At 50.1% G+C, this 15,088-nt stretch overlaps 8 protein-coding genes and 1 non-coding gene across 9 annotated transcripts; 6 read left to right on the forward strand and 3 right to left on the reverse strand.

Moving 5' to 3' along the window:
* Positions 1-77: 77 nt before the first annotated feature.
* On the reverse strand, positions 78-2,151 carry ASPSYDRAFT_210198 (MFS transporter). The gene is made up of 3 exons (XM_040843978.1): positions 1,601-2,151; positions 940-1,515; positions 78-866 (listed from the first exon to the last, which is right to left on the reverse strand). The coding sequence occupies exons 1-3, from the start codon at positions 1,967-1,969 to the stop codon at positions 252-254; spliced, it is 1,560 nt and encodes a 519-aa protein (XP_040698409.1). The 5' UTR covers positions 1,970-2,151; the 3' UTR covers positions 78-251.
* Positions 2,152-2,394: 243 nt separating this feature from the next.
* On the forward strand, positions 2,395-4,382 carry ASPSYDRAFT_93522 (Zn(II)2Cys6 transcription factor; the record flags this gene model as incomplete). The annotated part of the gene is made up of 6 exons (XM_040852844.1): positions 2,395-2,451; positions 2,509-2,722; positions 2,768-3,261; positions 3,316-3,482; positions 3,536-4,072; positions 4,142-4,382. 6 exons carry the CDS (start codon positions 2,395-2,397, stop codon positions 4,380-4,382), a joined length of 1,710 nt encoding a protein of 569 aa, XP_040698410.1.
* Positions 4,383-4,580: 198 nt separating this feature from the next.
* On the forward strand, positions 4,581-6,915 carry ASPSYDRAFT_160104 (Zn(II)2Cys6 transcription factor; the record flags this gene model as incomplete). The annotated part of the gene is made up of 3 exons (XM_040842882.1): positions 4,581-4,848; positions 4,903-5,876; positions 5,947-6,915. The coding sequence occupies 3 exons, from the start codon at positions 4,581-4,583 to the stop codon at positions 6,913-6,915; spliced, it is 2,211 nt and encodes a 736-aa protein (XP_040698411.1).
* A 118-nt stretch (positions 6,916-7,033) lies between these two features.
* On the reverse strand, positions 7,034-7,641 carry ASPSYDRAFT_471152 (uncharacterized protein). Its single transcript, XM_040847369.1, has one exon. It carries the CDS (start codon positions 7,482-7,484, stop codon positions 7,152-7,154), a length of 333 nt encoding a protein of 110 aa, XP_040698412.1. The 5' UTR covers positions 7,485-7,641; the 3' UTR covers positions 7,034-7,151.
* Positions 7,642-8,546: 905 nt separating this feature from the next.
* On the forward strand, positions 8,547-9,642 carry ASPSYDRAFT_35296 (uncharacterized protein; the record flags this gene model as incomplete). Its single annotated transcript, XM_040845322.1, has 4 exons — positions 8,547-8,677; positions 8,733-8,840; positions 8,863-9,182; positions 9,239-9,642. 4 exons carry the CDS (start codon positions 8,547-8,549, stop codon positions 9,640-9,642), a joined length of 963 nt encoding a protein of 320 aa, XP_040698413.1.
* Positions 9,643-10,133: 491 nt separating this feature from the next.
* On the reverse strand, positions 10,134-10,746 carry ASPSYDRAFT_160086 (ribosome biosynthesis protein NIP7; the record flags this gene model as incomplete). Its single annotated transcript, XM_040842879.1, has 2 exons — positions 10,134-10,471; positions 10,521-10,746. The coding sequence occupies 2 exons, from the start codon at positions 10,744-10,746 to the stop codon at positions 10,134-10,136; spliced, it is 564 nt and encodes a 187-aa protein (XP_040698414.1).
* Positions 10,747-11,095: 349 nt separating this feature from the next.
* On the forward strand, positions 11,096-12,678 carry ASPSYDRAFT_471403 (uncharacterized protein). The gene is made up of 5 exons (XM_040847374.1): positions 11,096-11,102; positions 11,178-11,222; positions 11,279-11,561; positions 11,619-11,849; positions 11,901-12,678. The coding sequence occupies exons 3-5, from the start codon at positions 11,312-11,314 to the stop codon at positions 12,512-12,514; spliced, it is 1,095 nt and encodes a 364-aa protein (XP_040698415.1). The 5' UTR covers positions 11,096-11,102; positions 11,178-11,222; positions 11,279-11,311; the 3' UTR covers positions 12,515-12,678.
* Positions 12,679-12,841: 163 nt separating this feature from the next.
* Positions 12,842-14,564, forward strand: ASPSYDRAFT_61187 (putative C6 transcription factor; the record flags this gene model as incomplete). The annotated part of the gene is made up of 5 exons (XM_040849958.1): positions 12,842-12,898; positions 12,949-12,966; positions 13,036-13,644; positions 13,701-13,868; positions 13,920-14,564. The coding sequence occupies 5 exons, from the start codon at positions 12,842-12,844 to the stop codon at positions 14,562-14,564; spliced, it is 1,497 nt and encodes a 498-aa protein (XP_040698416.1).
* A 295-nt stretch (positions 14,565-14,859) lies between these two features.
* On the forward strand, positions 14,860-14,953 carry ASPSYDRAFT_t121. The gene has a single exon. It is a non-coding gene; the product is annotated as a tRNA-Phe (tRNA).
* Positions 14,954-15,088: the final 135 nt, after the last annotated feature.

A 15,088-nucleotide genomic window follows, 5' to 3' on the forward strand; every position in this document is an offset into this window, starting at 1 on the left:
TAATAAAAATTTTATGTAAGTACTAGTAATAGGACTGGTAGAAAACTATATATATAATAGCTTATTAGTTTCACTATCACTGCTTAAAACATACACAAGACAAAGACTGTGAAGGACACCATACCTCCGAGAAAACCAAGTACATATGTTATGATACATTCATTATAATACAAATTATCACGTCGCTTTATATGCCAATGCTTCTCTATATGCAGCTCTTTCATAGATCGACAGTACAGCACAAGTCAGAATCAAACCTGCTTTCCATCCAGATTGACAGGCCACTTCTCTCTAATCGCCTTGCCGTACTTAATGAAGACAATCGGAATAGGCACGAACGCCAGGGCAAGGAATCCAAGCAGCGAATTGCCCCATCCCAGACCCAAGTCTTCAAACATTGCCGGGCCCGCTAGAGGAAGCAGCGCGCCGACCAAAGAACGCGTCGCGGTAAGGCACGCGTTTGCAGATGCTGCATACCGGGGGTAGCAGTCAATGACATAAGTCTGGATCGGCATATAGACGCCCATCATACCGACTCCGAATGGGAACATGCCGATAATAGGCACAATCCAGTGCACGTGTTTCTCTGCGGTCCAGCCATACCAGAAGAAAGTTATAGGGAGGATGCAGGCGAAGATGATCATTAAAGGGAGGCGCATCTCGGGCTCAAACACGCCGTTATTCTTTGAGGTTGACCTGACGAGCATTCTGTCGTTGGTCAGACCGATGAACATCAGCCCGCAGATAAAGCCGATGCCGATGCCTAGGTATGCTAGTCCTGAGAGCCCTGTGGAAAAGCCATATTGGCTGGTGAATACTGATGATATTGTGGTGAAGAAAAGATAAAGGAGTCCGTAGACAAGAGACTGAAAGACAAATCACACATGAAGTCAGCTTTCCATTGACGGAAAGTTACTGGGAGAGGGTACGAAAACATACCATGTAAGTAGAAAGGAGAAGGACAATAGGCGACTTGCAGAAGAGCAAAATAGGTCGCATAAGACCGTGCTTCAAAGCTGTCCCGACGGAGGCACTGTCAGCGCTGGTCTCATATGCGTTGCGCAGATCATTGCGCCCCAACTCCGTAGACAGTCGTGCAGTCTTGCGTTTGATTATGACAGGAGCACAGGTTTCCTGGTTAAGCAGTTCAATCGCAATAGCCATAACCCCACCCGCGATCATGACAATCCAGAAGGCCCAGCGCCAGCCAATTTCTTCACCAACAAACCCACCAGCGATTGGTCCAGCAACAGGGCCTATGAGCGGCCCTAGGGCCCATATTGCAGTGGCTTTACCACGTTGGTGGACTGGGAACAGGTCCGCAATCACTCCAGCACCAAGAGTAAGACAGCCCGATCCTCCAACGCCTGCGAAAAAGCGACATACGACCTCGGTCGCAGTATTTTGCGCCAGTGCGCATCCAATCTGCCATATAACGAAGAACCAGTTGGCGCAGCTGAACACGATCCGGCGGCCATATTTCTCGCTGAGCGGGGCAAGGAGACAGGGACCGAACTAAATGAATGGAGTTGTTCGTTAGCAAGACTCGTTCAGAACTGCAAAAACAAAACATGGCATAGGAGCACTTAATCAGACATACCGCATATCCTAGTAAGAAGACACTGACGGTGAAGGACAGGATGGTTTCATTGGTCTCACCAAAATCCGCAGCCATGTAGCTGATCGCCGGCGAGAACATACTTGAGGCAAGAGGTGAGATAAGGGTAAATCCACTAATTAGGAGCAGCAGACCCCATTTCCGAGCCTCTGCGAAATTCTGCGGGTTTGCTGGGTCGTCTTGACTGTCCCATCCCACGATTCCACGGCTGAGATCGGTTTCGGGGAAGGTCTTTTCGGCAGCGGGCGTCGGCGTGGCAGGATCTGCAGATTCTTGCTTTTCAAGATCTTGCTGTACAGGCTCAACCACCGTTGATTCACTCCTGTTCGGGCTGTGTTGTGGCGCTGTCATGGTCGAGGATGGTAGAGCAGCCGGGTGATCAAGAATCAAAATCTAGTCCTCGGAAAGAAAGAGAAAAATAGGACAAACTAGAAATAAGCGTGGACGCAAGGAAAGAGATAAAGAGAGGGCAAATGCTATAAATGGCACTGATTTTTGTGTTATGTCGAGAGTTATAGATGCATGGAGATCCGGCCCGATGGGAGGCCCAGCACCCGATATCACCGAGACGGAATGCATAACTTATGCTTGAAATGCAGCAGTATCGTTGGCTGGCTGGTTTGTGGTCCACCGGTGCCGGGCTGGGGCTGCACATCATTTGCCCAAAGCATCTGGCGAAATGCAGGCCCACTGCGCATAATCCATGAGCTTGTCCGATCTCAAATGTTGCGATCCGACTTCTTTCTTCGTCCGTGTTCAGCCCTGTCAACGAAACTATGATCGCACACCGGAATTTCAGCTCTGCCACGCGGCCGAGGGCCCGGTTGCGCAAGGTATATCCGCGTTAACCCTTGGAATGTAGCAACCTGCGCGTCTACTGACTTCTACAGGCCTGTGACTACTGTCGCAAGTCCAAGGTGAAATGCGAAAAGAACGAAGGTTCGGCTTCCTGCATTGCCTGCGAGCGGAGCAATACTGCATGCATCATCACGTCCAACGCGGATGGTCCCTCGCTGCTGCGCCTTCAGCATGGCTCTCCGACGAGATTTATTTCATTCAAGCAGAGGTCAAAAGCTGTTCTGTATGACTGGATCTACGGCAATAGTATGTCATGGTCCCGTATTCCCTGTAGGCTGCTAACTTGTGAAGCACCAACGAGCGATCTGCTCAAATACGGGGACCTGTGGAAACAAGTTGTCCCAGGGGCCTGTCGCCGGAACCTTTCCTTCGCCTTCTCTCGTATCGCACTTCTCGAGGACCAGGGAGACATTTCAAAGGCGTCAACGAAGCCAACCGGGTCAGCTAACGTGGTCTTCCTCCTTCCCACAGAGGCCGAATTGTTACAGATTCTCCTCACGTTCTCGGAATGCACCGCCTCCCTCTTCCCTCTATTCCGCGAGGAGATAGATGAATGGCTTGCGGCAAAGACGTATCTGCACCCTCGTCTACCTGAAAACCCAGCTAGTTGGGCAGCCTTGAATGTCAGCCTCGCAATGGGTTATTCGTTCCACCTCCTGCAACATCCAAACTCTCGTGAAGACAGCGTTAAATGCAGGCAGCATCTTCAGAATGCCCTGGCCACGCTGCCACATCTTCTTCTTGGGGACCCCAATCTAACTAGTGTACAGGCACTTTTAGGCATGGTAGGTGGTTTGAGCGGAATACAACCTTTATACAATGAGTAACGCATACACTAGGTCGCTTTACTTAACGGTAGCCTTGAGTTTCCATCCACTCATGCCATTCTTGCGGTTGCAATCCGACAATCCCACACCCTGGGCATTCACCGCGTTGATCAAATACAAAATGCCGACTCTGAAAGGCGGGCTCGGGTCTTTTGGATGGGCTATATCTTGGACAAAATGTGATAATCAGACTGCCAGACACAAACGCAGGGCCGCTGCTAATGGCAACCAGGACGTGCTCGATTCAAGGTCTCAGTCCACTTGACGACTACACGAACCACGATATCGCGCCTCCAGATTTCCAAAGCTATAACCAGGAACCACAAGGGCCATCCGGTCTCCAGCAACCACCCAGCTTTCAACTCATCTGCCGGCTCGCGACTATCAAGGCTCGCATATTCAGCTCCGTGTACGTGACTGGAGAGACCGACAGGGAAGACGGACACCGTTACGGCTTCAGCCAAGTACCCTCAATTGAAGAGCTAGAAAAGGAACTGAGCGATTGCGGAAGCTTGATATACTCCTGCTCCCGACGCGAGGCAGACCTCGAAGCGATGGAAGCAACTTCGTCAGACCGAGTATTTACGGTGCTGATTCTGCTGTCGTACTACCATTCCATCATGATGCTGTACAAGCCGGTGTACCACAATCTATCTTGCGACCCAAGGACAACAATGCAAGCAATCCAGGTCACAGCCTGCCTCAACTCTGCTCGGAAAACAACACGGTTGATCCGCTATTGCCCTCTGAATATCTCTCTGGGGTTCCGGTTCGTTTCCTTGTGCTCTCGATTTTCTTCACTGAATGACTGAATGACTGACCGACTGACTGTACATAGGAGTCTTCTCAATTATGTTTTTACCTCGTTTGTGGTTCTTACCATGCATCTTGTCGATGCCCCGGCGGCACCGACTGCGTATGATGACTTGCAGCTACTTCATGAGCAAAGTGCGTTCTTGTCGAAGCTAATTGAATCGAGCCAGGGTATGCGTCTGAGAGCGTCCTTGGAGATACTTCTCCGGACGTGTCACTGCTACCGGGACCTTGCAGAACGAGCAGTCTTGACACCGAGTACGTAGGTGTTGTCTGTAGTATCTCTGAGTGCAGAAGTTTATCTTTCATTTTCGGAACCGAACTGCCCCACCGACCCCGCACCGGCTCCAATCATCCCAGACTGCATGATCGAGACCGCAGTGACCTTCCGGATTCAAAACTGCCTGCATCGCCTTCCCGTCCGCAACTACGTGTAATGGCGCCGTTAATCTCTTCCCCTCTCCATGCCCTTCCCAGCACGACGACCCCGGCCCCAACAGCCCCGGAAACGCACCAAGACATTCACGGGCTGCTGGACTTGTCGCTCTCGCAAGATCAAGTGCGACGAGACGAGGCCAAGATGCAGTCAGTGTAGTGCGAAAGGCCTAGACTGTGAGGGCTATGGGGTGCGCTTACAGTGGTTGCCTCCTGCGACAGATGCGGACAGTCTCCATGCTGAGCTGCCTGCTGCGGTTGCCGGAGCGCGGTCGCTGAGGCGGCATGTTCCAATAGGTAGGTATTTATCTTACCTAGAACAACTGTACTGTTATATCTGACGTGTTCTAGAACCCCCGGCGACCGTCCTGGGGTGGAGTCAGATTGATGACATTCTATGCTACATTGACTCGCTCGCGTCTATCATCCCAGCAGATGGTGATGCTCACGTCCACCATTTCGGTGTCCTTAGTATTCCACAGCAACGGCGATCGCCGTCATCCTCACCCTCTGCGACACCTGCTGAGGGCCAGGCTCTGTCGCAATCTGGTGAATATGACCAGGTTGTTTGGCCGGGCGTTGTGGACCCTGGTGCATCATTCTCTCTACCGACCGAGTCGCCGATAGAGTATACAGACCCCTATTATTCTGAGGCTGATGCCGCTTGGGGCTTATGCCGTCTTCACGACAGCCCCGAGTTCACTTTGGACTATGCCCATCAGGAGGAGTTAGATGCTTCGACGGTTTTCTCGGAGCTTGCGTACAGTTTGCCTGAATACACGGTACCGAGTCCACCGATTGGTAAAGACTCCCACATACTCGAAGATGCAACAGTCCCCACCGAAGGGATAAGTCCCAAAAATTCCGACAAGATAAACGGCACCCAGCCGCAAACTCAATTACCTATAATCAAATCCCCCAAAGCCCATGTTGTTCCCGCACACGAACAACTACTCATGGAACACTATCGAAACCGGGTAGTAAATCTCTTCTGTGTTATCGACAACGCCAAAAGTCCGTGGAAGACCATCCATCTTACCCGCGTCCTCCAGTGTGCCGGGGAACTAAGTTTCGGGGGCAGGACTACCACGATTCGTAACGCGCTTCGGAACGCCTTGCTGGCGATTAGTGCGTTCTGTCTCTCGAACGACCACCGAGCTGGCCGGCGGCTCGAAGATGCTGAAAAATGGGAGGCCATTGCGTCGCGCTATCGCTGTGATGCTATTGGGTTGCTGAAGGACGCAGTTCAGAGTCATCTTCATCAGGAGGAACGACCGAAGTATAAAGAGTTTGTTGCGACGACGCTGTCCATGATTACGATCAATGTAGGTCCCTATTGAAGCTAGTCAGCCCATGTTAGATCATCTGTGTGATTGCTGATTTGCTGTGCCTCAGGTTATGTCCGGCGACACGAGCACCTGCGGGATGCATCTTGACGGTGCCGAACAACTCATCAGCTACATGAGTGCCCGCAAGTCCCGGTTTTCCAACAAGGCTCGGTCTTTGCATCGCATATACCTGTATCTTCGGGTCATATACGAGAGCACGGCAATCCGGCGACACGAGACAGACAGCTCGCGTTTCTCGCCCTCTTTCGGCTCACGGCGGACAGTTGGTCCCCGGCCGGTGATCGCACGAGAGCATATTCTGCTTGCGGACGACGACAACCAGTCATCGCCCTCAATAACTAAGACTCTGACGCAGCGGCCTACAGTCTCGACAGAGCTATCGTCGTACGAGTGCATCTACGGGGTACCTCAGAGCCTCCTCCTCCTACTCAAGGCCTGCATCGAGCTCATTGACGAGGTGGACGACGAACGCACCAAATCGGGCACCCTCAACATCCCAGACTCCCTCAACCGGCTGTGCGACAACCTCGAGCGCGAAATCCTCGACTGGCCCCTCGAAGACCGCGAGCCCCGCGACTCCCAAAACGCTGCAGCCGCAACCAGTAGCAGCGCAAACATCATCTACCATCAGACCCGTGCCTTCCTCAACGCCCTAATCATCTACTTCTCGCAGAGCATCCGGCTGCTAGGGTTCCGGTATCTGCGACAGTATGTGCAAGCCGTCCTCGAGAGTATCGAAGCCATAGAGGACATTAAAGCAGAGACGAAGATCATTGCGGCGCCGTTGTTCTGGCCTGCGTTTATTGCCGCCACTGAGGCCTTTGAGCCCCTCCAGCAGGAGCGGTTTCGGGCCTGGTATGACCGCGTCCAGGTTTATGGAATTGCAAGTGTCAGGACGGGGATTCAGGTTGTGCAAGAGGTTTGGAGGTCTGGGCCAGTGAATTCGAACCGCCAGATGCAGTGCTCTTGGCGGGGTATTGTTGAGAGGACAGGGGACTGTCTGATGCTGACCTAGATGATGCCGCAACTTTGGTACAAAATACGGTATTACTACGGAGGTGGCAAGTATATTGGCACCGTCCAGTTGAATTCCGAGATCAATCATTTACGGAAATCGGTCTAAGCAACCAACTGATCGTATATCGTGGTCACCATTCACCACCTCCATATATTCTAGATGAAACCACACACTCTGCTAATTTGTTGGGGGGGCTTACATAAAGTCAACAAGAAAACTGAATTGAAAGAATATCATCTCTCGCTGCATGATTGGGAGAAATGAATGACCGGTGGAACGGCAACATGGCCACTTGTCGACACCCGTTTACTTGAGGGCAAGGACCTCAACAAGAACTCTGATGTCTCTGGCGCCTGTTGCGAGTCCGTCGACAACTGCCTCGAGATCTCCACGTACGCCGAGTAGAGAACGATCCGGACCCAAGGCATCCAGGTGATTCCCGAGAAGATTGCCCAGATCGACGGTGCCAAACATAAGGAGCGGATAGTCAATGGCACCAATCTGCTGATGGTCATATACATAAGTGTGGAAAGGTCTCTATTTGATCGACTTGGACAGAAGTGCATGGATTCTCATTGAACATCACTATGGAAGGCCTATTTATACATTTACATGGCTACGCTAGCAATAAGCGAGCTTTTTCTGTGTAACGCAATGGTGAAGACTTCTTTGAAGGTGCAAACGGTGAATTATCGACCTTGGTAATTTGACATTGATGCGGATGTGAAGTTCCCGCCTTCACCGGGATCGTCAATGTCAACAATAAGTGCGCATGGCTTTATGATTTGTTCACCTAGCATAGCACAACCAACTATTCCATGCATGTAATACTAGCAGTGGAGTAGTTCAAATAGTTCAGATGCATAGATCTCGGAGACGCTTATTTTGCGATGATAATCTCGATTGATTGTGAATAATTAAGTGAATTAGATATAGCCGGGGCCGCCGAGGTGTTCACTTCAGATGTAGATTTGTGCGGAGAAATTGCCGGATCAAGTAGTAGCTTAGTAATGCATTGTCCGCATAAATCTCCCAATGCAGCAGTACCTCGGGGCAGCTGAACAAAGTTGAAGGCCAAAAGATTAGACTTCTCGTACGGTTTAGCCCGAATCAAGTTAGCTGCAGCTTGCTGCTGTTATGCTGTCGGCATGCATGCAAATTGTGGATAATCCAAGCGACTTCGTATGTGCTAACTAAAAAGCTCCCCACGTCACTGTCAAAGTCAATTAGCGCTGCACCAGTGCATCCGCCCCGTTGCCTCCCTGAGCTGATCCTGGTCCCCTAATGGGCCGTTTTTTTTTTGCATTCACTCGTGAAACCACAACATCGGTGCTGCCGGGAGCGGGATGAACTTATACCTGGCCAATGCCGGCCCCGTCCTTTCGAGGTTATCAATGTCGGCCTGGCCGTCTGAGTGAATTTTGCTCCACATCCTCTTAACAGTTAGTCCATAAGCCATCCCATCCATGGTGCTTCTCGGCTCGGATGCCGGGATGGGGTCGAGAGCCAATGTCAACTTGGTTTTGACCTCCTATCTCATCCCTTCATGCTCCCCAAGGTTAAACTAAACGAAAACCTTGCCTCCCTCACTGCCCATATTTCAACGCCCATGCGTCCCATCAGCCACGATGCTGGGCCGCCGTTTCTTGGGTTCGTTCCTCAGGAATAGTACACCTTCTCGTTTCGCTATGGCAACACAGAGTAAACGGAACAGTTCGTCGTACTTGTTGAAGGCCGTGGATACGGACGAAAATGAGCGGTAAGCTATGTATCCGGTAGTAACACAACCAGACAACAACTCATGCTTCCAACAGGCTCGACATCCAGCATCGCATGTGTATGCACATGCTTCAGGATGACATCCTTCACCCTTCTATTCCTAAGAAGCTTGGGCGAGTGGCAGACATCGCAACTGGGAATGGGTATGTGTTCTCGATATGCCAGGACCTTCACCAACATCCAAGCGAAGCCTAACAGAACCTCAAGAACATGGTTGTACGACATAAAGGAAGCTCGGAAAAAGGTTCAAGAATCGAGTGCTCCTAGCACTAAATACCACGGCTTCGACGTCAGCCCTGACCTGTTTCCCAAGCCGGGCTCACCCCGGAAAGTCGCTGATATCGACTTCACTGCGCACGATTTCTACAAACCTTTCCCCGAGGAGCACATCGGGAAATACGATCTTGTGCACGCCAGGCACCTCATCCTCGCTGTAGAAGGGGCAGACTTAATACCTGCCACAAAACACATTACCTCTCTTTTAAGTATGTCGCTGTCCCCCTCGACCAAAAATAACTGCCTACTAAACAATCTTACCCAGAACCCGGCGGTTACCTCCAATGGGAAGAATACGACTTCCAAGATCAACTCGACAACTGCCACCCCTGCAAACTGACGACAACCTGGACAACGATCCTAAATTGGGTCGGGGAGCGGTATAGCCTGGCATTCTCCGATAAAGTGCGGGACGAGGTTGCCGCCGCTGGCCTTGAGATCCTAGAAAAGAAACAGTTTACCACCCGGGGATTACCATACTGTGAAGACCACCGTCTTAACCAGCTTACGGCTTTTCATACCGGCGTGCCCAGGATGTGTTTGAAGGCGAAGGGAAGAAGTGATGAGGAGATTGAGAAGGTCTACGCCGAATGTTTGGAGGAGTTGGACAATGGGGTTATCTTAGATTATTATATGTCTAGGGTTGTGGCTAGGAAACCGGTTAATTAGATGCGAATACCGGGGAGTAATTGTTGGCTATCTCTTTAATGTTTGCTTTAGAGGTAGATCAGCTTTTTAACAATGATTATGCGATTAATTGGGATTTTGATTGGTGGACAAATGCGAATGTGATATCTTGACCCATATAGATTACCTGTACATCAAAACAGACTCGGTATTTGTTCGCGCGGACGCGGGTGTCTCTCGACTTCGGTGCCCAAAGCGCACGCTATCCGCGATATTGAAATATCCCAGTGGCCGAACGAGGTTATGCACCTCGATGCAATTTGCGCCAATACTCCGTAAAATGAATACGACCCTGTTCCTCCACATCAGCCCTTGCTGCAGCCTTTCGTTCCCTCCCCATCACATCAGACCCCAAAACAGATCCCATCAACCAGATGAAGCTTTTATGATTCGTAACGTCGTCAGACGCCAGATCGGCATCACGCGCATTGCAGACTTCGCTCTATCATGCGCTCAGTCCATTGACCTATCCTTTAACCAGAAAACAGTGTATCCTCGTCACGCAGATACTCGCCGCAGTCCGCCTGTCGGAAACAGACTATCCCTGTAGGATCCAACCGTCTAGCCTCCGCGGTACTCCGTGCCGTGATTCCAAACCCGAGGGGAACGTCATCTTGCGTGCAAACGATTACACCGGAGTGCTCGACGGCGTCGTCGGGGAACTTGGCGATGTGGGCCTTGGCAACGTTCGAGCCGTAGAGGAATGGCATAACACCGTTGGGACGAATCCAGATCTTGTTGCGAGCGTGTTCGGCGATGATGGGGAGGGCGGTTATGTGCAGACGAAATTTGCCAGTTTTGGTGAATTTTCCTGCCAGAATTAGAAATCACTCCACTGGTGTTAGAGTGGATAGACATACCCATGCATATTCCGAGCGAGAGCAGGTTATCGCGAGGAATTGAGGTCGCAAGATTGGCCAAACTGAGTCTCACGTAGTAGCATCGGTTGTGTGAGAGACGGAAAACATAGCGATCGGCATTGGGCGAGTTGTCCAGCGGCGCGATGAGGTTCTTGAGCGAAGATCCGGTATACTCCGCAAGCTTGGTGAAAAGCGTCTGGGTCTCTTGTTCTGTGAGGGCGCGCATTTTGACGGTTGTGCAGCAATTTGACTCTCGAGGATATTCAGACCGGAGAAAAAAGTTGAAAAATGCTATATCGTCGGCAGAATATATACCGCCTTCCTGGATTGGCTAGTGGCCTTATCGGCGTGGTGTTTCCGTATTGGGTTTGGTTCGTTTCTCTGCCCCTCAACACGAAGTACTCCGGAGTATGCTCCATCTCAGGTACACTCATGCGTTCTTATTCATGTTATAAGGCGTACAACCAGCATGCCAATGGTAGACCCTGATCTCAGGACATTCATATGTTTCAAACTTGCTCTTGGTTTTCTCTCGCTCCCAGAATAGCAACCAACTGTGGACATGAACACTTGATCAACCGAGTACAGAACCACGTAGCTACCGTCAAGAAAATAAGAGCAGGACTCATCGTTTTCTTTTGAATCTATCTCCATTAGGCCTCCGAATGTCTAAAGGTTTCAGTACTTTGACTCGTGACGCGAGTTGAGTCTAAGACACTGCTACGCAGAAAAGACGCTGCTAATGAGGTGGCTGGAAGATACGCAGCTGCAAGTAACCCCGCCAACATTGCATGCTTGCTTTTGTCTCCAAGTCAACACCACTTTCTCCTCAGTCAAGCGTATCCTGCTCGACCTTATGGTTTGCTTCAAAATCCCGCTTTACATCCGGTGTCTATTCTTCTGTCATGCCGACTAATGCCCTCCGATCCACATTCAACAATGTCCGGGTTGATGAAGAAGACGAGTTCGTTTGCGCATGCGGCTTTCGAATGAAAGCCTTTCTCGTTCAGAAGAAAACAAGTCCTTACTATGGCACGCGGTGTAATGAACTCCGCTATATATCCAAGCCCCGACCAAGCAGATGCTGACTCCCCTCAGTCTATGCTTGCATGAAATTCTCCCAAGATCCCACCCGCTGCCGAACGACGATATGGTTCGATGAGAAAGAAAGTGTGAGAAGTTTAATACCACCAACTATGAAATCTCCTCGAACACCACGCAAACAGGTCGATATCCGGATATTTGGGCAGTACACCCCTCCGACTACATCAAAGCGAAAGGCGGACATGCAGTCGTTTGATAGTGGTGTTGGTGATCTGGCAGACAATGGTATTCCTCAGGGTGTTCATACCATAGTCCTGCTCTAACGCCCTGTGATAGAACCGCCTTCACCCTCTATTTCAATGTCTACGAAAAAGCCGAGGTATGGGTATGCCGACGCGGCGACTCAGACTCCCGATAGCACTCTTCCAGCTCCAGCTGTCCGCTCAGCTCCGAGAGCCATGCCCAGAAGACGATTGTTCGATGATGTTTTGCCAGCTCGAAAGAGCAAACCTGCTACAACATTTGATCCATTCGTATCACAAGCCCTCGATAGCAACAGAAGCAGCTTCAGCTCTTCTATACCACCACCTGCTCGACGTTTGCAACGTAATTCGCCTTCTCCGACGAACCCGATCACACATCCCGGTAAACAGCCACCGAAACCAGCATCGACAACCAGCAAGTATCGACGTGTGAGTCCTCCACGTTCAGACAACTCAGAAACAGCCCCGGCATTGAAGGGCAATCGAACTGAAGAACACGTGCAAGCGTCTAGCCCTCCGCTGGAGCCCGATGAACTCAAAACGTCGACAAGGAGCAACAAAAAATCTAAATATCAATCCACAGATAGCGACAACGATACGTATGGCTGGACCGATGATCTTGAACAAAACCTCCTTGAAGTCATGGATAAAATTGAGAATCCACCGTTCAGCCCGTTGTTTGTCTGACTCCGATGCTCGCCAATGTTTTAGAGTTTAGCTTGCTACTGAATTGATACGAAGCTAACGATATGCGCGTGTAGATGAATACTTGTGGGATGTCGTGGGAGGCCGTGTTCGGGGACAAAATCCATTTGAGGCCGACGACAAATGTTGATTCAAGGACCGAAAAGGTGTTTAATGGGAACATCGGTGCCCTTAATGAAGGCTTTTACAGAATAATGTACATAGATGCATGCATCAGCTGACGTCATCTGATTCGCCCTTTGTCCATCAAGCGTCGACTTCTTCCAGGGCTCATCCTTCATCCACTTTCATCAAGGTACGGAATCCGGAATGGTAAACTACGGTGTTTCTCGTGCCTGCGAGACCTGTATAAAACGGCGAAAGAAGGTAAATTGTTCTCTGGTCATTATGAGTGTATTGGTAGGCTAACTTCTTAGTGTGACGAGGGTCGCCCTGTAAGACCCCTCGGTGCGCTTTTACTTTTAGCAGCATACAGACTGATACTGAAACATTCCAATGGATAGGCCTGCAGGCGTTGTATAAAGGCAGGGCGAGTCTGTCTCGGGTACAGGAGCTATGAAGACCTACGCTTCCGTCACCATACAGCTCCCGTGATTGTGCCCGTCCAATCTCCGCCAATCCGCCAGATACCAACCTCACAGGATCCGGTTGGTTTCTTCCTTGACCAATATGTTGTGTGTTCCAGAGATACCCGACTGTCCCGCGGGTTCCTTGATGGCTTACCATCCCTCCTCGACAAAACCCATCCTTCTTCGAACATTGTCCAAGCTGTTCAAATTGTCGTTTGGGCGACTGTAGGTAATCGATTAGATCGGCCTGATCTTCTAGAAAATGCGAGAAAACAATATGTCAGCATACTCAATTCCTTCCAAACTTTACTACAATACTGCCAGTTGGGCGAACCTCTTGTGGAAGCACTTGTGATTGCTATTCTACTGGGTCTGTATGAGATAGTCAGCAGCGGTGAGCCTCTTTCTGGGCAGCAGAAACATGTTGCTCATGTCCGAGGGGTCTGCGCTCTGCTTCTTAACCCTAATTCCCCCTTTGATTTGTTTTCAAGTACACAATTGTTTCAGGTGGCCAATCCTTTGCTCATTAAACGGATCGTCCAGGTTCGTACTGCTCCTATTTCCTGGTTGGCTCTTCTTCTGTGCTAACGCAATACTAGGATGACAACAGCCCTGGCGTTCTTTGTGCACCTGCACTTAATAATACCGTGCAGAACTTAGACTCCATTCTCATCCAGTGTCACCCGCTATTTGAACGTGCGAACACTCAGTTACAGAATCCAGAAGCCACGCTTCACCAGCTACAGAGAACCCTTGGTGATGCGCTTGTCATAGATTTTGCGTTCTCACATTGGTATACCAACCAAGATGCTACATAGAAGCCTAATATAGTGGGCCATATCGCCCAGAAAGATGCCGAATCTTCATCATGCTCCTTTGCTTGGGCTGGTAAAGTACATTCCTATTTCGATATATATGTCGCGGCAGTCATGAACACATATCGAAAGACATACCTCATGTTATTGGACATCTTGATCAGTCTTTCATCTCGGATAAATGGCACACCTCAAATAGATACTATGACAAGATTGGAGCGACAGGCGCATATCCTAATCAACGATATAATCGCGTCGATCCCATACCACCTTACCGATAATGTGCACGATTACGAGCAGATGATACGGTCGTCCAACGGCTCTCCACACACTGGCCGGGCTGTCGGAGGATTGCTACTGTTACATCCTCTATTCGTGCTCGCTACTTGCTCGATTGTGCCTTCTCCAATACATACCTACGTAACAAAGTGCCTTGCCTGGATTGGGGAGAATATGGGTATTGGACAGGCAACGCTTATGTCAAAGGTAATTCCGCCTCCGTCGATATTGCCTTTCAAATATCTGACATTGTCGTCTGTTCAGGGGTATACCAGCCTGCCTTTTCAGGAAATGGCGGAAGGGCATGTACTCATCTGGGCAGGCATGTTACTCCATCCTGTTGACATGCAGAGGGAACTACTACAATAGCGAGTCCTGGTTCGAATGAACCCCCTTACTACATCTGACCGAATGTCGTAACAGCGCTAGACGCCGGTGGGGATGTTGCAATTCTATAGCGTTGCTGACAGGATGCTCTAGCCCTACAACAGACTTGGCACTGTCCACTTGGTGTACGATATCCCACCACCCGCACTAAGCGAAGACCTCGTCCTTGCCCCAGACCCATCCAGCAACCCAAGTTATGGTAGAAAGTCATACCAAAGACGCCGCCAAAAGCCAATCGGAAACTGTTGGCAAAATTGCAAAATTGCCAATAAGTCATGGGGTTATAGCTCAGCGGGAGTAGCGTTCGACTGAAGTTCCAACTTCATTCATCCTTAATCGAAAGGTCCCCGGTTCAATCCCGGGTGACCCCATAATAATTTTGCATTTTCTTTTTGTTTCCCCTTTCCATCCTCTCTCCGTTTTCGATTTGAAGGGAGGTTGCTTGCATAAGGCAGAAAATGGCGCCGCTCCATTTTTCTACGCACTCATTCTCTGGTGACAAACAG

Source organism: Aspergillus sydowii (genome assembly GCF_001890705.1).
Source record: "Aspergillus sydowii CBS 593.65 unplaced genomic scaffold ASPSYscaffold_13, whole genome shotgun sequence".
Lineage (NCBI taxonomy): Eukaryota > Fungi > Ascomycota > Eurotiomycetes > Eurotiales > Aspergillaceae > Aspergillus > Aspergillus sydowii.